This window comes from Balaenoptera ricei, chromosome 3 (genome assembly GCF_028023285.1).
Source record: "Balaenoptera ricei isolate mBalRic1 chromosome 3, mBalRic1.hap2, whole genome shotgun sequence".
Classification (NCBI taxonomy): Eukaryota; Metazoa; Chordata; class Mammalia; order Artiodactyla; family Balaenopteridae; genus Balaenoptera; species Balaenoptera ricei.
The window spans coordinates 123,561,929-123,584,160 of record NC_082641.1 but is presented as its reverse complement, the minus strand read 5'-3'; the positions used below and the strand labels follow the sequence as shown (position 1 = coordinate 123,584,160).

At 35.2% G+C, this 22,232-nt stretch overlaps 1 protein-coding gene across 7 annotated transcripts in view; it reads right to left on the bottom strand.

Moving 5' to 3' along the window:
* The window catches only part of RBM27 (RNA binding motif protein 27), a 68,751-nt gene that overhangs the window by 18,618 nt on the left and 27,901 nt on the right, over positions 1-22,232 (bottom strand). For 5 of the 7 annotated variants that reach the window (XM_059917397.1, XM_059917393.1, XM_059917396.1 and 2 more), the window contains exons 9-15: positions 13,115-13,279; positions 11,372-11,521; positions 8,865-9,009; positions 8,268-8,421; positions 5,948-6,244; positions 4,445-4,585; positions 683-802 (exon numbers count right to left, since the gene is read on the bottom strand). In XM_059917397.1, coding sequence (XP_059773380.1) covers positions 683-802; positions 4,445-4,585; positions 5,948-6,244; positions 8,268-8,421; positions 8,865-9,009; positions 11,372-11,521; positions 13,115-13,279 — 1,172 coding nt within the window. The remainder of the gene's footprint in view (positions 1-682; positions 803-4,444; positions 4,586-5,947; positions 6,245-8,267; positions 8,422-8,864; positions 9,010-11,371; positions 11,522-13,114; positions 13,280-22,232) is intronic. The other 2 variants (XM_059917399.1, XM_059917400.1) reach the window with 1 other exon arrangement.

The window sequence follows — 22,232 nt, the reverse complement described above, 5'->3', positions numbered from 1 at the left end:
TTGTTTCTCTCCCTTGCTGGGGGCGGTGGAGATGGACGGGACGACAGCTCAGTGTCTTTTACTTTTACATAGAAAAAAGTTCTTTCTTTGTGCTTGATGTAGCCACTGAAAGGCAACTGCAAAACATTTTTTCTGTTTGCTCATCTTTTTTTCAAGTGTACAATGCATCAAGCAGCAGCTAAATAAATGTTATAATGTAGTTCCATAACAACATGAACTGTTCAGAGGTGTTAATATAATCACTTAAGAATTCAACAGATCCCGGACTTCCCTGGTGGCGCAGTGGGTGAAAATCTGCCTGCCAATGCAGTGGACACGGGTTCAAGCCCTGGTCTGGGAAGATCCCACATGCCGCGGAGCAACTAAGCCCGTGAGCCACAACCACTGAGCCTGCGCTCTAGAGCCCGCGAGCCACAACTACTGACGACTGCGTGCCACATCTACTGAAGCCCGTGTGCCTAGAGCCCGTGCTCCACAAGAGAAGCCACCGTGATGAGAAGCCCATGCACCGCAACGAAGAGAAGCCCTTGCTCTCCGCAACTAGAGAAAGCCCACACACAGCAACGAAGACCCAACGCAGCCAAAAATAAATAAATAAAAAATAAATAAATTTATTAAAAAAAAAAAAAAAGAATTCAATAGATCCTTTCCTCTTGAAGGAAAGAAGAACTGAGGCTGTTACCTGCTTCTTTTTAAGAACTTCTTGGACATCGTGAGACTTTGATCCTGAACAAAGTTTTGAAGGTGTCTTTAAGTTTGAGGAGCTGTAGATCATTTTTGGATGGCCTGGAGTTGAAAATATCTATGAAACACAAATATAATTAAATTAAATCTTAGCAATACCTTAAAATCATTTTTTAAAAAGACTCCATAGATTTTTTTTACATTTAAAAACTTCATTTATAAAACAAGTTCTTTATACATAAACTCAATTGTCATTCAAATATAAAAACAAAAACTAATTTTAAGCAATAATGTTGTGTTTCTGAATACAATCACTTATCTTTCTTTTCTTTATATTTTTTTAATTGTGGGAAAAAGAACAACAACTCCTGACATCTAGGAGCCAGACTGCCACTCACAGCTAGGCCTTAGTGTCCCCTTGTTGAACATAAACAATTTCATAGAACATCAACCTCAGACAAGGTCACTCTTGTGCCCATGGTGGATCAAGGCAAAAACAAGATCACTCCATTATCACGACTGAACACACACACACACAAACCATGAACACTATCCAAACCATAAAAATGACTAAACATCTCTCTACCCTGGCTAATATGAATGACTACAGCTTCTTTACCAATTACAGCTTTAGCGTAATTCTAGTCTTCCTTCCTTCTCGGTAAATGTATTAGGAAGTCTGACCATAAAATTACTCCTGTTTCCTTTAACCCTCCAACAAATCACCTAACACAGCCAATCCTAAAATAAGTCCTTGCTAACACCCTCTAAATGAGATGTTCCATGGTTTCACTGTGTATACTCCCTCACTGAGTAGGAGTTGTTCAACTACAGGTGTGTTCCTGGAGGTCTTTGGGGGGGGTAATGTCATTAAGCTATTTTCCACAATGCCAAATAAGAACGCATGTTTCTAATAATTGCAAACCCTCCTAAGAATTAAGGTACTTTGCAGTCATAGTCTTAATATTATATTTAATCAAATGTTATATGAGTTTACAACCAACCATAAGACAAGTAGTTAGCTCACAGATCTAACTTTGCAAGTAAAATGGTGACCATCTTTACTGTGCTTGTTTTGGTATTTAGATTCCTTTCTGAACAGATGACTCCAGTTAATCTTCCCCTCTTTAAGGCATAGCAGAGCAATATGGTGTACTAACACCTTTCTGGTTCAAGTCTGCCCTAACATACTCCACTCTTTTATTTTTAAATTAACTTTGAATATATGATATAAGGGACACAGGATATAGTACTAAGAAATTCATGGAAAATTCAATCATGCAATATATACAAATACAAAACTTATCTCAATCATACAATACTTAATTGTCCTAAAAATTAAGCTACTTTAAATCCACAGGAAGCTCTCTCAAGTACTGTAGGAACCTGCAGAGATGATGTCCGTGCTGTTACTACTATTTATCAAAATAAAAACGGCACCACCTGCAAGTTACTGAGCACTTATTATGTGCGAATAAACACTTCTCTTTTATGCTTTACCAACATGAAATTTTTTAATCCCCATAGCAACTGAGTTTATTGAAAAGGAAACCAATGCTCGCCAGTTATTTAACACAGCTAGTTAAGAAGCAGGTCAAGTCAGTCAGGGCTGTGTGACTTCAAAGTCTGAGATTGCTTTTGTTTTTCTATCTTTTAGTATCAAATTTTTTGAAACAAACAAAAGTACAAAATTATATATAAAAAACGACGTATCCATCAGCAAGCAGAAACAATCATCAGTTTACATTATTTTATGTAAAATCATTAATTAATTTACATGATTTTATATAAAATAACCTTGTTTTATTTAAACCCCCAACTACATCATCATAACACACACACTATTTTATCTGTAAATAATTCAGTTGTATCTCTAAAAGATAAGGACTCCTTTCTTTTTTAAGTAAATCCACAATACCGTTGTCACACTTAAAAGGTATAACAATTCTTTAATATCATTAAATAGTCACATTTCCAGATTCTATTATAATTTTCTAAACATTTTTTTCACATTTAAATTAGGACCTACTAAGGTCCATATAAATGCAATTGGTTATATCTCTTTAAAGTCTCCTTTAATTCCGTTTCCCTCTCTGTATCTTTCTTTTCTTTGCAAATCAATTCTGGAAGAAACCAGGTCATTCATCCTGTAGTATTCACCACAGGATTCTATGGTATCCTTTAACACGTCCCTCTGTCCTCTGAATTTCCTTTAAATTGGTGACTAGTTCTAGAGCCTTTATGACATTTTTTCATTCTTTGATAGGATGCTAGTAATCTTTGACAAATTCCTCGCTTTCTGGTTTGACAAAGTATTCTAGGCTCATCTGGAACACTGTCAGCCCCAGATCTGGGGACAGCCATTTCTTCAAGGATCCCTGGTTCCTTTTGGAGCTGGGGGAAGGGGCATGTCAAGGTTCATTACCATCAGGCTGGGTCATTGTTTCTAGACCTTTCTGGTGGACAGAATTAAGAAATGTTTTGGAGGTTTTTAAAGTTGTCTAGTTTCTTCTATCCTTGCCGTAACCACCAAGATTTAAATGATATGGGCTACTTTTTTTGTTGTTTTTTTCTATCATAAGCAAGTACTTATACGTATTCATTGCCCCTACTTTCTTAAATAAACAGTGGCCGACTCTACATTTTTTGTCCCATTTTGCTTTTTTTACTTAATGTATCCTGATGATCACCTCATGGTATACATAAAGATATTCGTCATTCCTTTGCAAAGTTACACATAGGCTATTGTATGCATGTACTACATTTTAAGTAACCAGTCCCATACTGATGGACACTGGATTGTTTCCAGTCTTTTGCTATTGAAGAGAGTCTACATTCCCTAGCCTTGCTCATATGTCTTTCCATAGTTTGACAAGTATTATCTTTGGCACAGATTCTTAGAGGAGGATTATTGGTTTAGAGTAAATGCATACATAATTTTGCTAGATGCTGCCAAATTTCCTTTCACGGAGGCTGTACCATTTAGCATTACCGTCAGCATCTAAATTTCAGGTCCTTGTGGACATTATCCTGGTTTATTATGTAATTTTAAAAATGGATCTAATTTTTTTTTCTATCAGGCTATCAAGTTATCCCAATACCATTTACCAAAGAGTCCATACTTTCCCCGCTGAACTGAGATAATGTGTTAGCATATGATAAATTCCTATTTGCGAGTGAGTCTATAATCTCAGTCTTGGATTCTATTCCACTGGCCTTTCTCTTCATGTGCCAGTATCAAATTGTTTGAGTTATACTGACTTCACAGTATTTTTTAATGTCTAGGAGGGCTAACCCCACCTGTTCTTTTTCAGTTTTCCTAGCTCTCTTGGAAAAAAAAAATCACCATTCTGGAGAGTCATCATATAGATATATTCCCAAAAGGAAAGGAAACGACTTAAAAACATATTTCAAAATCTGACTTTTGAATTGACTATGACTGAATCCCCTTCATGATGTTCTTAATTATATTAAAGAAGAAACATTATAAAAGAAATGGATTAATAAAGACATCTATTAATAAATGGCTAAAAATTTCAAATTCCTATTTAGCTTTGAATAGGAAAAGAAAATTTAACTAGCAAATTTCTGGTGGAATCATGGAAATTAGGGAAGTTTACCGGCCACATTTAGGTTAGCTCTCACAATTATCTTGATTGAGGAAATAAGACATTACAAATCTGGGTGATAATCAACTTGTTAATTTCTTTGTGTCACTGAACAACTCTAAACAGATTTAAAGGTCCACAGAAATATATACCTGGCAATCATCTCCAGCACCACCTGACTGATTCAACAAGTGTGCTGCATCACCCTGGTTACCACTTGCATGTCCAAGACGATGTTTCACAGGAACTTTGTTAAGAACATAGGCACCCGATGTCTGTGGTTTGCTCATCATCTGCATATACAAAATAAACATATTTATGGTGGAAGTTTTTTTAAATGCCTAGTAATGATACAAATTTAGGACAGTGATTACCCTGGGGAGGAAGATAAGGAAATGCGAAGGAAGGGTGCTTCAATCATCTGTAAGGTTTGATTTTTTTAAGTGAAGAGGTGGATATACAAATGACTGTTAGTATCCATACTTTTTTGGATGTTTGAAATTATGCATGCATATGTGTATATACTCATACAGAAAAAACTTTCTAATAATTTTCTTAATGTTCCCTTCAATATGTAATGCTTTTTAAGACTTAAGGTTTTAATTGACAGTAGCTTAATAAGAATAACTGTGATATGGCCACCCTAAAAACATAACATAATCTTGGGCTGCATTAACAGAACAGGGTCTAATGGATCACAGAGGTGATTGTATCACTCTTTCATACACCATTCAACCAACACCTGGGGGAATATTTACCTTTGGCCCTAACATGAAATGGGACAGAGACAAAAGAAATGCAGGCTTAACTGCAAATAAACACGATGATAAACTGGAGTTAATACTATGTACTGTTAAAGAATACTTTTTTTTTTTCAATCTGAATGCATTTAATCCAAACAAGAGAATGGCTAGGAGGAGATTAACATTATCATCAATATCTGAATGGTTCTAATGCATGGTGGTTTGTTCTTTCCTTCGTTCATCTATCCATTCAAATATGTTTTGAGCGCTGTGTGCCAGGCCTTGTTTTAGGCACTAGGGATCAAATGAATACAACAGACAAAATCCCAGTCTCTTGGAGCTCCCAGTTCAGTTTTAAAGAGAACAGAATTTTTCTATATGAGAAAAAGTGGGACAAAAGGATCACTATAAGAGTGACTGATTCTAACACAAAACAAAGAAGCTGTTCTAGATTCAAAGTTGTTCAGTCGTGGATGGCTATCATACTTTAGTATGATAGTGTTTAGTGTTGAGAAGAATCACTAAAGGTATTTCTTAAACATGCAGATTTATGGGTCCCATATCTAGAGACTGACTCTGTAGATCTGAGAAGGTAAGACCCAGGAATGTGCACCCAGATAAGTGATTTTGATGCAACACAGCACTTCTCAACCTTCAAGGTACATAAGAATCACCTGGAAAGCCTGTTATAACGGATTACTGGGCCCCACCCATAGTGATTCTAATTCAGTAAGTTGAGGTGAAGCCTAAGAAACTGCATGTCTAATAAGCTCCTAGGAGATCAGATGCTGTCGGTCTACAAATCAAACTGAATGGCTCTGATGCAGAAGACCCCAGGACCACAAATTGAGAAACAATGATCTAGAGGATGGGATTAAAGGACCATTAATTCCCTGTGAGCCAGTAGATTACCTTCTGAATACCCCCATGTACCGTTGAGGGAGGAGCCTGGGCCACCAGCACTTGCTGCTGATGAAGGTGCTGTGGCAGGTGATGGTGCTGCTGTGACAGGTGACTAAGTGTTTGCTGCTGTTGCAGGAGCAGCTGTGTTGGCGACTGTAGTGCTGGCTGCTCATTATTTTCCCTGTGCCACAGGACTCGGATGAACCGGTTGTTTAGAACTGCTTCAGTGCTGGAAATGGCTTTTCTGGCCTCCTCATTGGTAAGATACTGGATGAGGGCTGCTTCTGGATCTCCCTTAAAAGCAACCTATGAGAAAAAACAACAGCAACAACAACAACACACATAAATTAATGATTGTAGCTAAGCAAATACTGATAAATTATTGATAAAAAATTCAGAGGTAGAAAACAGCCTGCTGAAATCCACTGTGAATCCTATGTAAATAAAGTTAGCTATCCCTTAAAAGATAACATGTGTATTTCAACATTATATATGAAAGAAAATTGGATTATTTAATAAATAATCCTAGTGATGTTACATAACCACTTGGGGAAAAGTTGTTAATTCCTCCCTGGTATCTTACATCCAAATAAACTCCAGAGAGAGAAAACATTTTACAAAAAACAAACAAAAAAACCCAGGGAAAAAAGGTGAATATCTGTATAATCTGAGGCTTTGGAAAGCCTTTTTATGCACACCTATAAAGGTAGGACCCATAAAGACAAACAGCGGATTTGACCAAATAAAATTTTAAACCACTGTCAGTCCAAACCTGCCACAAACAAAATAAATGACAAGACGAAAAAGTAATTTTCATATATATGACAAGCAAAGGTTTGGAAAAGCATTATTATAAATGCCTTCATAAAAAAATGGGCAAAGACAGTGGACAGGTAAATCCAAAAGTACTGCAAATGGTCTATATAAATTAGAGTCTACCTAGGAATAAAAACAAAGCAAATTAAAGCAAGTACAATTTTTCACTTATGAAACTGGTCTAAAAGTTTTTAATGGATCCATATTAGAGCTTTGATGAGGTTCACACATTGCGTTAGGGAGTATCAACTGGCACAACCCTTTTGGAGAACAATTTGGCAGTTCAAATAAAAAGTTTTAAAATTCCCTTTAATTCAGCAATGCATCATAAAAAAATAAAAGGTTTATATAAAAGGAGGCTCACAATAGCATTGTTTTTATAAAAAATAATAAGAACAACATAAAATCCCCCAAATAGAGAATAGTGCTCCTATAAATTATGGCCTACTGCTATGGACTGAGTTATGTCCTCCCCAAATTCATATGTTGAAGCCCTAACCCCCAATGTGGCTGTATTTGGAGACAGGGCTTTTAGGAGGTAAATAAGGTTAGATGAGATCAAAGGGGTGGGGACCTAATCAGACAGGACTGGTGACCTTATAGGAAGAGCTCTCTCTCTCTGTCTCTTCCTTTCCCTCTCCTTCCATCATGTGAGCACACAGCAAGAAGATGCCCGTCTCCAAGCCAGAGAGTCCTTACCAGGAACCAAATTGGCTAGTATTCTGACCTTGGATTCCCCACAAATAAATTTTTGTTGTTTAAGCCACCCAGTCTATGGTATTTGTTATGGCAGCCCAAGCAGACTCATATACTCATTTACATTAAAAGCTTCCTAATTTTTCTAAATGCCATAAAGAATAATGACCTAGGAAAAATTTAAGAGAAAAAAGGTATTTAGAGATACATAAATCATATTTTGGTTTGATGGCAACACTGAGTGTCAGGGGTAACTGACTGAAACCCCAACTTAAACAGACCTTCTACTACCCTCAATTACAGCATAACACCCAACCACAAATTGATAAATTCAAATATCTAACAAACACACAGCAAAATATAAAAGCTACGATTTATTTGATGTTAGATTATATGTTACAGTGCCTAAAATTCTCAAGATTAGAACCATCCTTAACCAATTAATATTTCACAAAATAAAAGCCAGTCAGTAAACAAAATTACAATCTTAGAAGTTACCAAAAATCTCACCTACTTAGAACACTAAAGCAGGTAAAAAAGTCATCTGTCCAGAGATACAACTATGAACAAAAATACAGTAACTGGCCCACTGTCTTTCAGGAAGAGGTTGCAGAAAAGAACCAAATGAATTCAGAGGACAAATTCAGCACAACAACTCCGTCATAAAGTTGGGCATACAGATACACAGTGGAATTTAAAACACATAGCAGAGATGATCAGACTAATCACTGGCTTGTTTAAGCAAGGTAAGCTGATAGGAATATTTTTGAAGATACATTATATACATGGATTTTGTCACCAACATAGCCACACCTACCTGGATATTAACAATAGTTCCAAATTTGCTGAAGTGTTCATTGAGCTTGGTAATGTTGTTCAATTCCTGAGGGATTTTCTTGACTTCTAATTTGGTGTTTGTATACTGATTCTTTCTCAAGAATCCTGGTTTACTCTGATTGTTATTCCCTTGCCTGAAAGGAATATTAACAGATCTTGGTTAAGTCTCCTACATTATGCCTAGGCAAGAGATAATCAGCAAAGAATGTAAGTCTATATTTATTCAAGTATCCTTTGTATGCACTTAACATTCTTCAGAAATGACTAGGTAATTTTCACATTATCCTTATTACATGGGAACCAAACAGGTAGAGAGAAAGAAAGAAGACTGATGCCTCAATAATTCTAATACTGGGTTAGGCCTAGAAATCAGTACAAATTACTAATATCTATTATCAATATTCTGTTAACTTTTCAATATTTAAGACATACTAATGATGCCTCTGGGAACCTTAGCTTTGAGGCACATAGATTGAAAATTAATGATTAATGACAACTCTTAATTTTACAAATTTACTACTGCAAACAAAAAACCAGAAACATCAATTAGATGTTACTAATTAGCAAATTATCTTACTTTCCCAGCCAAGGTTTCTTTGCCAGAGACCCTTCCAAACCACTCATAGCTCTTTTCCGGCTATCTGGTTCAAGAACTACTCTGGTTATGTTGCTATTAATTGAAACAGGAACTGGTGGTTCAGTCTGGATGACAATGTTAGCAGCTGTAGAAAACAAAAATTAACATTACTGACCAGGCGTTGTATTTGGGGAATTTCAAATGATTAAAATTATTTAGTCCAAAAGCTAAAAATCACTGTGAATAGCACCTAACTACTACCATTTCCTTTTCAGAAATGTTTAACAGCAAAAATAAATTATCAATTGCCTCCTTTTTCTTTTTCAAAAATACAATATGCACGTTTAAAAACTCCTAGCCAACTCTAATGAAATGACTGATTCAGGCAAGGATCATAAATGGAAGGAAAAAAAAATCAGTGAAAGGGTGTTGGAGAATAAGATATTTATCTGATGCCAAAGTACCACTCCACAAATTATTTACTTTACAATGGAGAGTTCTAACAATTACGGCAAGTGATCAAACTTATTAGGCCACAAATGGAGTGAAATATTTGTCTCCTTATAGGATTCAACAAGAAGTTCACATGGATAGGATATTACTATGGAATTATGATTTTCTTTTATGTGTGGCAATGATATTGCACGTATGTAGTACTGTGTCTTATTCTCAGATATAAACTAAAGGATCTTAAAGTGTCACAATCTCCAAAATTTACTTTCAAGTGATTCAAGAAAACAATGTGAAGGGAGAGGGGAGGAAGGCGAGGAAGGCAGAGAGAAGAGTGCACACAAGTGAGCATTCATGCCCAAAGCTGACAAAATGTTAACAACTGGTGAATCTAAGTTAAAGTATTCAGGTGTTTATTGCACTTTTGATTTTTTTGTAGGTTTACAATTATTCAAACCTAAACATTGAAAGGAAAATTCAAAGCCAATGTTATAAATTAACACATTCCATTCACAACAGTTAAGACTAAAATACTATAAGACGCTGACCTTACGATAGGTTACCTGTCAGTGGAAAGAGGTGTGTTGAACAAAAAAGCAAATACCAACCCAAAACTGCGCATGTTATATTGAGTATTCTCCATAACTTTAGCAACTCGACCAAAAGTAAAATCAGCAGCAAAGAATAATCACTGTGGGGCTGAAAATATGATCTTCCCACTAATTTCAGGTAATTTGGTAACAATATATGCATTACAGCACAGAAGGTAAGAGCATATTCTTTTTTTTTTTTTTTTTTTTTTACCATCTTTATTGGAGTAGAGCATATTCTTTGGAATTAGATAAACCTGGGTTCAAATGCTAGTTCTGTCATGTATAGCAGGGGTCCCCAACCCCCGGGCCAAAGACCAGTAGCGGTCCGCTGCCTGTTAGGAACCGGGCCGCACAGCAGGAGGTGAGCAGTGGGCTAGCGAGCTTCCCCATCGCTCGCGTTACCGCCTGAACTATCCCCACCACCACCCGCTGCACCGTCCGTCTGTGGAAGAACTGTCTTCCAAGAAAACTGTCCCTGGTGCCAAAAAGGCTGGAGACCACTAATGTATAGAATAGAATAGAACAGAAAAGAATTAATAATGGGCAAGTTCTTTAACCTCTCTTCGCCTCAGTGTTTGTCTATAAAAAAGAGAATAAAAATAGTACCTAATTTAAGTTGTTGGTAAGGAATATTAGAGATAATAATATATTAAAAAGGATTTGGTTTAATCTTGACACAAAACTGTTAACTGGTAGTGGCAATAATGTCATTAATGGCAGTAAAGAAGAGTTAATAAAATCAGGATAAGAAAGAAGGTAAGAACAGGAAAATGTCCACCATATAATTAAATCAGGAAAATATCCTCAGGATGGCACATGGCCAGTCGTTCAAATTGAAATTTAATACTGGAAATCTAACTATAATAATAAGTAAGAAACTGGAATCTCATCAAACTCTTTAACCAAACTTTTTTTTGAGCGGAGGTGAAAGGATGGTATCAACCCATATTAAAGGCAATGCTTGCATTTAATCTTTTAAGATTTGTGGCTATGCTTTATAAAGGTCCTAACATATGGTTATAATCATAAATAATAAAAATGGTCAAAGGATAATTTTATCATAGTGTTTAAAATTCTCAATGTTATTAGTGTGAAGCACAGCTCTTAAAACACAAAGTAGGCCATTAAATGATTAGTTCTTTGAGGGCGAGGGATCATGTCGTCTTTCTATATCTAACATCTAGCATAGTGCCTAAAATAGCCTAAAGTCCTACAAAAAGAGCAATTAATTAACACTAGTATTATTTTTATTTAAAAATAAATATAAGCAGAATATATTTATTTTTATTTTATTTATAGCTTTAAAGTAAAATTTGGAGATAGATATTCAAAAACATTTATTTGAGATCATTACACAGCACTATTCAAAAAGAGACTGTTGAAAGTATTTTTAGACCTTAGTGAGGTCAGAAATGCTATGCCCAAATGACACTTAGCATGAGAAAAAGTTAAATGCATTCTTACCTCTTGGATTTGCATCCATATCTCCAGAGGTTAGGCCAATCAGGTTTGGGCGCTGTGTCTGTGTTCTTGAAAAAAACTGCCTATACTGAGATCTACCAGAACTGGTAATACTAGGAGCTTCTGGATTATAACCATCTGGTTCATAGGTATCTGAGGGAAAACAAAACAACAAAACATGTAACAAATAACAGTAGTTAAATAATTTCCTATTATAAAATAACCACAAAAATGAATTTTCTTCAACAAATGTATCAACTCATATATATTTCTCTCTTTCAAATATAGTATATAGATAAACCTATTGGAAGTCAAAGAAACAAAAATGTTCCAGTCACAAAACACAGACATGCAAATCCATTCTGAATTACTGATATATTTCTGGATTCGTTTACCTAGTCATTTTTGTCCTCTATATTAATCACCTAATGCAAACTTAAATGCACATTTTTAAGAGAAGTTTTCACATACATGAACGCCATATACAAATGACTGGCTGAGTTTCCTTTGTTATCACGCCTCACCTAATTTCTAGGTATTCTTTTAATTGGGGTAAAAAAACCAATCTATTAATTTGGTTATCTGCTTTTCTTTATTTTTTTTTGGCCGCACTGCGCAGTATGTGGGATCCTGGTTCCCCAACCAGGGATCAAACCCACGCCCCCTGCATTGGAAGCACGGAGTCTTAACCACTGGACTGCCAGGGAAGTCCCTAAAAATTTAATTTTTAAAATTCTTATGCTAAATAAATATCCTGTTAGCGTTTAAAAAAAATTCTGAATGTGCTTATCTCCAAAATATCCTTTTCATCCTACATAAAATGAAAGAAGGTTAAGATGGAGTGAAGATGCTGATTCTCACAGTTGTGATTTATCAATATAAATCTTTGCATCTTTTTTTCTTAGTGGAAAAACTCCTTTGTTGCTCGTATTAGGTTTCAGCTACAAGATAAGGTACATTCAGATCTTTATTACTAGCCGATTAGTTCTATAATCCAGAGTATAAGATCAGCAAATTATGATTTAAAAATTTTCAGTTACCACTTGTTACTCTTGACAGAAAAATCTATATTGAGGTTGCAGAGAGTTTTAAAGAAGTTACGTAATCAAATAGTCTCGATCTGATAATTCCTGGGAATACACAGAACCCTAAGAAACTTGAAAGCCCTTTAATCATGATGAACTGAGATCTAAACGCAAAGTGAGAAATGTTAAAAACCTCATGAGACACCCTCAAAGCACTCCATAGATCTTCAAAATGTACATGTCAATAGGAGGGAAGAGTTTTCAAGAAATCACATTATACACAGCCATTCCATACAACAAGGGGCAGACGGGAAAAAGACATTTTCATCCATGATCAGGAAGAAACCAGATGTTTTTGTTTTGTTTTAAAGAAAAATTAACCTAGTTTTCTTGTAACATGTAACTGATTAGAAACCATTCAAGTAGATACTCTCTTCCTACCTATCGGATTAGAAACTAGTTCAAGGAACTAGCATGACCTTAGTTACAGACGCACGGAAAGTAAATACAAAGGACACCAGAGATGACAGACACACAGGAGACCTAATCATCTAGGAGCCACTAGGGACAAACCAAAGAAGCAGAGAAATAGAAAATAAAACTACCTAGGAGTTTTAATAGGAATCTGTGAGAGCAGATCAGGATACCAGATCACCTCTTAGGTTGGCCAGTTTATGGTACAAAAGATCAGAGGTGGATGGCCATCTGTAGCAAAGCTTACCTGGGACCAGAGGGGTGGGGCTGGAGACTGAGGTATGGTACCCAATGGAGGATCCCATGAGGTTTCGAGGTGGCACCAAACGAGCTGCCAACAGAGGAGGCGGTGTCCCCAACTGAAGTCGCTCAGATGCAGCAGCACCATGTTCACGAGAGTACATGGGCTGTCCTACAGAGGAAAGAATAGGAGGGCAGCTGGGATTGAGAGTCACAAGCTTCTCGCAATGATCTACTTCCTGAGACTTGAGCCAAGAACAGAGAAAGTATACCAGTGGGAACTGTACTCAAGAAAGATGTTACTAAGATTCTTTCTAACTCAAGAAATAGACATGCAACTGGTTAGGATGCATTGAGGTACAAAGAGTAAGAATTAGATAGTGTGACTGCAAAACGTCCATTTTTTATAATCTTAAATGGAATAATTACGTGCTGATTTACCCAAAACTGAACAATCAACCATATCAAGTTATTAGATAACAGAACCTTGAGCTATTATTCATGTAGAGTTTTGTATCCAATGAGACATGTGGTTATGAAAGCTGTCATACCCGTTCAAAAAAATTAAAAACACTCCTTCCCAAACTCATATAATTTCAGGTATGCACAAACTATACTCCCATATCTGAGAGCAGAAAAAGAAAAATAATAAAGGAACTTAAAAAAAAAAACCCACCACAAGCATACCCTCAGAGAATAAGAAATATTCAAAAGAAAAAATTAAAGACAGTGAAAATTTGTTATCCTACGAGCAGGTGGATAACAAACACAGAGAAAGAAAAAAAGGAAAAAATCCCAGGTGAACAGACTAGCCACTGTACACATGAAATTACCTCAGATATTAAGGACCACTTTTGGAAAGAAAGCACATTTAGAATCTATATTTATAGATGCAAGAAATGTCAGAAACAATGAAGCCAAATTTTGTAGAACAAGATTAAAAAAGACAAGGTATCAAGGAGCAAAGCCCCCTTTGGTTGGTTATTTAATAGTATCTTTTTCACTGACTACCTCGTATGAGACCTACTTTTAAGATTTACTCAATATTTTATATCTAAAGTCAGAGATTCACTATGTGACACAAAACAAAGTGAATTTAGAATTTTTTTTTATACCTGATGAAATGTCCTTATAAAGTGAACAATCCAGAAGACTTTTAATACACCTTAATAAGACAAGTCACAAAGCACCACTTGATTTCACAGTAAATGTAGAGAAGAAATAGATGTACTAAACTTTACTACCCTTCTCTTCCTATATATGGAGCAGAGAAGGTGACACATCATACTGTATAAGCAGACCATATAACTGGGGGCTTAGCACCAATCCTTTCAAAACTGAAAAAAGGACCAATCATTACATTGCAAAAACAATTTAACATATCCTCAATGATCTGAAAATAGTTTTAAGCATGACCTACTGCAGAGAATTCCTTGCAGAATGCAGTAGTGAGCTAAAGAGAAAAATGGGAAGTACAATCTCAGTCCATATGACTAGTTTAAATTTATGATACAGCACTCAGTGTACCATGTGTATTTAATTAATAACTGCCTCAAAGTAAATTAGAAACTAAAAGGCTATTTTGTACAATGTCTTTTTAAAATGAGTGACAAAGAACATGCATTCAGACACTTCAGAAAGATGGCTGTTTATTCAAATGAGGCCTGATTTTCTTTAACAACATCTATCCAGGTCTCTAAATACTATTTCAAAAAGAAACAGTTCCTCAGATAAAAGGCTGATTCTAGGACTGGTTAGAAAACTTCTAACATGAGCCTGGTACACCTTAGTATACCCTGTCCCTCCAAAAGCAAGATGGCTACCAAACACTAGCATGTCAAAAACAAAACAAAGCAATCTGCAGAACCAACATGAAGAGGCTCCCCATGGTCATAAACTAGACAATCTGAACATCAAAAAGGGCCATAATGGGGTGAAACATACTAAACATTAGAAATCCATGAGTTCATAATTATACTTAAAAAAAATACAGTGGTCCCTTTGGAAGATATTAGGAAACAAACTCATTTTCTGAAAAGTGATAAATGAAAGGACACAAGCATTTATCCTGTCTTTCCTGTAAAAAGTGAATTTCAGGTTAAAGAAATGGTTAACTCCCAAGTTTTACTTTGTAGAATGCCAGCCAATAAATGTAGAAGAAATCATAGAATTAGAGTATCACACTTTTATAACCCCAAATGAAACAAGAGATCTAGGCAGGGATCACAAATAACCACGAGCAACTTTTTAAACAGATGCATCAGGATGAAAACACCTGTACACAGTGATCAATATTTGTAACACAGAAAGGAGACAACTTGGTATTATGCACATCATGATATACTGCAGTAGGAAGTACAAAACCCCATCAATAAAATATTCATGCAAAATAAGGGGGAAAAAAAAAAAAAAGCAAATGTGACCCTAATTAAGTCTCTAGATCTAAACCTCTAATTTACAGGAAATACAGAGGATAGAGGAATGTGTTAAATAACACCAGGGGATGCAATGTGCCAAGTCCAGATTGTGGAAAAATTCTTCAGGACAAATGACCTGTTCCTTCAACAAATAAATGCCAAGGAGAAAAAAAAGAGGTAGGAGAAATTGTTATAGATTTAAAGACTTAAAAAAATAAAATAAAATAAAAAATAAAGACTTAAAAACATATTAACTAAATGTAATATGTAACCTTATTTGGATCCAGCTTCAAATGAACCAGCTATAAAGGAACATCTATGATACAACTGGGAATAATGAACACTGGTTGGATATTTGACAATAATACCTGTTATAAATATCTTGGGATTGTGATAAAGTATAGTAATTGTGTGCATGAGTGTTTATCCCTTATCTTTCAGAGCTATATAATGAAGATTTTACAGATTAAATGTTATGCCTGGGACTTGTTCTAAAATAATCAAGTCAGGAGTGAGTTACAGATAAAGCAAGATTAACCATATGTTGATACATGTTGAAGCCACTAAATGAGTAATGACAATTAACTACACTATTTGCTCTCCTCTTGTATTTGAAATTTTCCACAATAAAAAGTTTTTAAAAATCAAATTGGTGGGCTTCCCTGGTGGCGCAGTGGTTGAGAATCTGCCTGCCAATGCAGGGGACACGGGTTTGAGCCCTGGTCTGGGAAGATCCCACATGCCGTGGAGCAACTAAGCCCGTGAGCCACAACTACTGAGCCTGCGTGTCTGGAGCCTGTGCTCCGCAACAAGAGAGGCAGCGATAGTGAGAGGCCTGCGCACCGCGATAAAGAGTGGCCCCCGCTTGCCGCAACTAGAGAAGCCCTCACACAGAAACGAAGACCCAACACAGCCAAAAATTAATTAATTAATTAATTTTAAAGCCTTTAAAAAAAAAAAAATCAAATTGGTTACAATAATGGTGAAGATAAGCCAGTCACAATTTAGCTTCATTCAATTTAGTTTTTTAAAAATTTTTATTGAAATATATTTGATTTACAATGTTGTGCTAATTTCAGATGTACAGCAAAGTGATTCGGTTAAACATATATATGTATGTATATATATATTCTTTTTTCGATTCTTTTCCATTATAGGTTATTACAAGATATTGAGTATAGTTCTCATATTCATTCAATTTAGTTTTGATCAGTGTAGAGTGACTAAATAATTCCAAACTGCCAACATCCTAAGTTCATACTCTTATCTTGAGTCATTCATATATCTTACATGCCTGACAGCAACATTTTCACATTCTTAATGTTAACTCTAGTCAGTTGAAGACAGTCTATTCAAACTAAAATTTTAGCTACACTTTGTAATTCTCCTGATTTTGTCTTTAAGACTAGTCACAAGAAAAAAAAATCCTGTTTTTTTTTTTAGAAATAAATTTATTTATTTATTTATTTTTGGCTGTGTTGGGTCTTCGTTGTTGCTCACAGGCTTTCTCTAGCTGCGGCGAGCAGGGGCTACTCTTCGTTGCAGTGCGCGGGCTTCTCACTGCAGTGGCTTCTCTTGTTACGGAGCACAGACTCTAGGCGTGCAGGCTTCAGTAGTTGTGGCACATGGGCTCAGTAGTTGTGGCACACGGGCTTAGCTGCTCCATGGCATGTGGGATCTTCCTGGACCAGGGATCGAACCCGTGTGCCCAGCACTGCAGGTGATTCTTAACCACTGCACCACCAGGGAAGTCCCCCTGAGTTTTAAACTAAAAGCTCAATCAGAAAAAATAAAAAAGCTATACCTTCCAATTATTGGCCATATTTATCATGTGTCTTCTCTATTAGAATACAAGGTCCCTGGCACACTTTCTAAAGGTCAGGGCCTAAATGGTGCCTGGAACATAGTAGGACTCAATACTTAAAGAAGGGATGAAAGTTTATTTACTAAAAGTATCCCAATGACAATTAAGTATTTCTTTGGATGAATACCTTTATTTGATATTCATTAGACATTATTTGAAATGGGCAATAATGACAACTAATGCAACACAAATCCAAGTAACACACAAGGGGAGAGAAACTCTAGAGAATATACGACGACTCTACTGGAGAATGACTTTTCTACACATCGAAATCCATGATTGTGCACAGAAAAATGTTATGTGTTCCACAGAATTAAATGAGGAATCTCCCGTTTAAGAATATAATGTTTTAATAATTTTACATAGTTAATAACAGGAAATGTATTTTCCGAAAGATAAAAGTATTTTATGTAAATTCACCTGAAGATTGACAACTGCCTTCAACCCAACAATCAGTCTCTAAAATCTAGGATGTTACATTTTACTATTACTCTTTCACATACCCAGTACAACGAGCTTAGCAGTTACAAAATATTTCTACTACTACTTCTTCAAAGAAGCAGAATAAACAGGTCAGATTTAAGGCAGAAAAGGGAGTATACTTTAAAATGGTACTGTCCTGTGCAGGGGGCGGGGGGAACCCACAAAACCCAAAACCCCAAAACTATACACTGAATTGGTGACTTCAAATTTGGGTAAAATGTTTAAGTACTTCAAAGGAAATAGTTGATTTTAATAGGTGTTTTTGCATACAATTCCAACTACATTTCATTATTTAAGTCCTTTTCAGAGTATCTGGGACATCTTAACTCCACAAAAACCAAATTTCAGAGCTTTTTCTAAATTATAACCATTTCCGACATTAAGTTTTGAATGGCATTACCAGGAGCCCCATGTATCCTACCCAGTTTTCCAGTGGGGTAATTCTTTTTCTTCTTTTAACATTCAATTGACCTCTTCAAAAATGAGTGATAATTACAGACTAGATGAAGGTTTTATTTTAGGCAGAATTAGTTCCTTTGTTTCCTGTATTTCTGAGGCACTCTGTTCATTTAGTTTTAACAGCAAAATACACTATGATTGATTTTTGTGGGTTTGTAATTTTTAACATATTTCTTTCCCACTATTAGATTTTTAGCTTCTTAGGAGAAAAATCATTTCTTATTCATCTGTATATTCCCAGTACCTAGCATTGAGTAGACTCCTATTCTTACCTCCAAAAATCCAGATTTCATTTTTCTATGTTTATTTGGGTCCCTACTGACATAATTTTCACAACTAAATACCATCTGATATGCTGTTCTTCACTTACACACATTTTCTATGCTGTGAGTTTTAACGATAGTTTCAACGACCAAAAAAATCTGTAACTTAAACTTTCCCAACTTGTCAAACTTTAAGGATAGCTTAAGTTCTCTATTACATTGCAAACATACATACAGCTTTTTTACTTCATCTGAACTGAAGCAAGTTCTAATTTTCTTGAAATTATAAACTACAGTGCTTAAAAAGTAAACCTGAACAATTTGAAGAATTCAACTTATCTGTCTCAAAGGTAATTAAAAAAAAAAAAGCTGTTTTAAAATCAACTGAATAGAAAGATACAAAAAATTTATAAATAACCAACTACACTCACCAAAAAAAATTTTTTATGTTTAGATTATCAGGAACTATCTCCTAGGTTTTCAAATTTCTCTCTAAATTTTGTAATCACATTTTAACTTTAAAGAAAGGAAGAAAGCAGTTTGCATAGTAGAGTTTTAAACTTCCCAATATTGAATATTCTATAAGTTTCAAAATGTTCAGTTGCCCACCAACTAAATCTCTTTATAAACAATGACACAGCATATAAGACTATCTTCTAAAGCACTAATTCACAAATGCCAATAGGAAGCTACTGCCCTTTATTGGTCTGAAACAAAAATGGGAAAAAAATGTGATATTTCATAAAGCCAAATTTAAAAGGACTGTCGTTTATTCTGATTTATTTGGTATAAAAATGTATTTTTAAAATCGAAATATTAGATGTCTTCATATGCAGTCCTTAACATAGCAAAATAAGAAGCTGCTAACTGTATTGATCCCCAAAATTTTCTTGGAAATGTTATCAGCCTCTGAAAAACAGAAACTTGAAACTTCAGTTCTAAAAGGACTTTACTGATATACCAAAAATAGTCTGGCTTTAAAAAATAACAGAAAAATCATCTTCAAACATGAAGTCAGACATTTTGTTCATCTTGACTCCCTACGGTGTAGCACAATGCCTGGCACAGAGTAGGCACTCAATAAATATTTGCTGAATTAATGAATATTAGGCTAAGTCATTGAAATAAATGGTAACTGCCAGATATCTTTTCATTAAAATCAAAATGGAATTTTTGTCATACTGAGTGAAGTCAGATGAAAAAGACAAATATCATATATCACTTATATGTGGAATCTAAAAAAATGGTACAAATGAACGTATTTACAAAACAGAAATAGACTCACAGATGTAGAAAACAAACCTGCGGTTACCAGGGGGGGAAAGGGGTGAGGGGTGGGGAGGAATGAATTGGGAGATTGGAATTGACATGTACACACTACTGTATATAAAATAGATAACTAATAAGGACCTGCTGTATAGCACAGGGAACTCTACCCAATACTCTGTAATGACCTACATGGGAAAAGAATCTAAAAGAGAGTAGATATATGTATATGTATAACTGATTCACTTTGCTGTACACCTGAACTAAAACAACACTGTAAATCAAATATACTCCAATAAAAATTAAAAAACAAAAAAAAAGCTGGACTTCGGGGCACAAAATTTGATATACATTTCCCCATAACTTAACTGAAATAGAAAATAAAAATCTCATGCTGGGGAAAAAAAAAAAAAGGAACTTTTATAGAGTGAGTCACAATGTTAAATTTAACAATATTAAAATAAATGGTAATTGCCAGATTTTTTAGAAATTAAAAACAAAATGGAATTTTTATTGTGAGTCACAATGTTAAATTTAACAATATGAAAATGTGTCATCTGCAAAAGACTCTCAGATAAATAAAAGGCATTAAGAAGTAATGTTAAGAGCTGATTCAGGGGGGAACAGATGAAACAAGATTGGTCAACATGAAACATGTTGAAGCTGGGTGATGGGAACGTGGCAGTTTATTATACTATCTTCTTTATTTTTATATATGTCTGAAATTTCCCATAATTAAAAAAAATGAGAGAAGCAGTAAAACAAATAAGCACTGCAACAAGACACTATAGTAATTAGAAGACGGTGAGATACTAAAAGTGAAACAGTATGGACAATTACTTAACTATCAGATGTGGTTTCTGTTCTGAAGAAGAACAGCTGAACGTAAGATTTACATAAATGAAAAGAAATCAAATAGTAGGCCTACGTACAATTATATGTCATTACGTAATAAATGCTTTTTGGTACTGTAGGAGTTCAGAACAGAGCAATAATGTTCCCCATATACTTAGAAGATCTGGGTCTTGCAAAAACAGGACAGAGAGTATGTTACTAAGAATGAAGACAGGAAAACAAAGTTGAGTCATGACAGGGGCACAGACAGGGTTATAATTGGCCTGACCACAGAAAATGCACATGGGGGAATAGTGAAAACAGACTACCAAGAAGTGAGGAATAGATTATAGAAAGAGAAGCCATAGAAGGGGGTTCATCTATGGTCTAGGAGGAAATAATGGCCACTGAAGAGTTCTCATAAGGAACTGTCATGGCTGGTTTTCTTAGGCAAACTAGCTTAGCAGCATTATGTGGTATGACATGGGGGGAAGATGGGGGTGAAATGTAATGGAGTCAAGAAGATTGTAGCAATAATCTGACATGTGAAGTGATTCAAGTGTGGATGACGGCAGAAGCCACAGCAGGAATAGAGAGAAAGGGATGCTTCAAAGAAAAAGAGGAAGAATTTTTCGATTAACTAGATATAAAAAAGCAAAGCAATGAGTCAGTCATGTCAGTGTTTCAATTCTAGGTGATAAGGTGGGTGTTATTTCCATTAACAAAGAAAGACAGGCATTGTGGAGGTAGTAGAGACTTAAGGGAAGATAACAGGTTTGATTTCAGAGAGGCTGAAATTTATGGAGACAATGATAACTACAAAACTATAATAACTATTCCTTACGTGTAACTTGCTAGGTGCCAGATACTATTCTAGATGCTTTATAGGTATTAATCCATTTCTTCCCCAAAACAACCATAATGAGGTGAGTAATGTTATTGTTATTTCTATTCTACAAAAGAGGAAATTAGGATACAAAGAGGTTAAGTAACTTGCCTAAGGTCACAATGACATAAGTGATAGAAGCAGAATTTGAACCTGGGCTTAATTACTTTTCTAAGTTGCCTCTCCAGGTCATGACAGAGATGAAGAAATGTTTATGATAAACACAGTTACAAAAAAAGATGAATTTATCTATAAAGTTACCTAGCTCTGTAAAGAAAATCTCACAGTCTGACATTTTAAACAACCACCTTATTTTTATGTTTTTGAAGAAAAATTTTTTTAAGGCTTAGTCAACTAAAACCAACACCAACAACAAAAAAAACACTTAAGAAATAAAAGAGAATTAGGATCCAAGAAAAACATATTATTACAGTTAAACATAAATGTTACAAAACAGCCTAACCACTAAATATTATAGTTTAAATGATGCTCTCTTCACTTCAGCATTACAAGTTAAATAATTAGGTATATTTTATCGGACCTTTCGTATACTCTTAGGAGATAAGCCTTATGTTTTGGAAATTCAATCAGAGGAACAATTTTTGAACAGAAGCTTCAAAATAAAATTCCTTTAGTGGAGGAATGTTGCTACT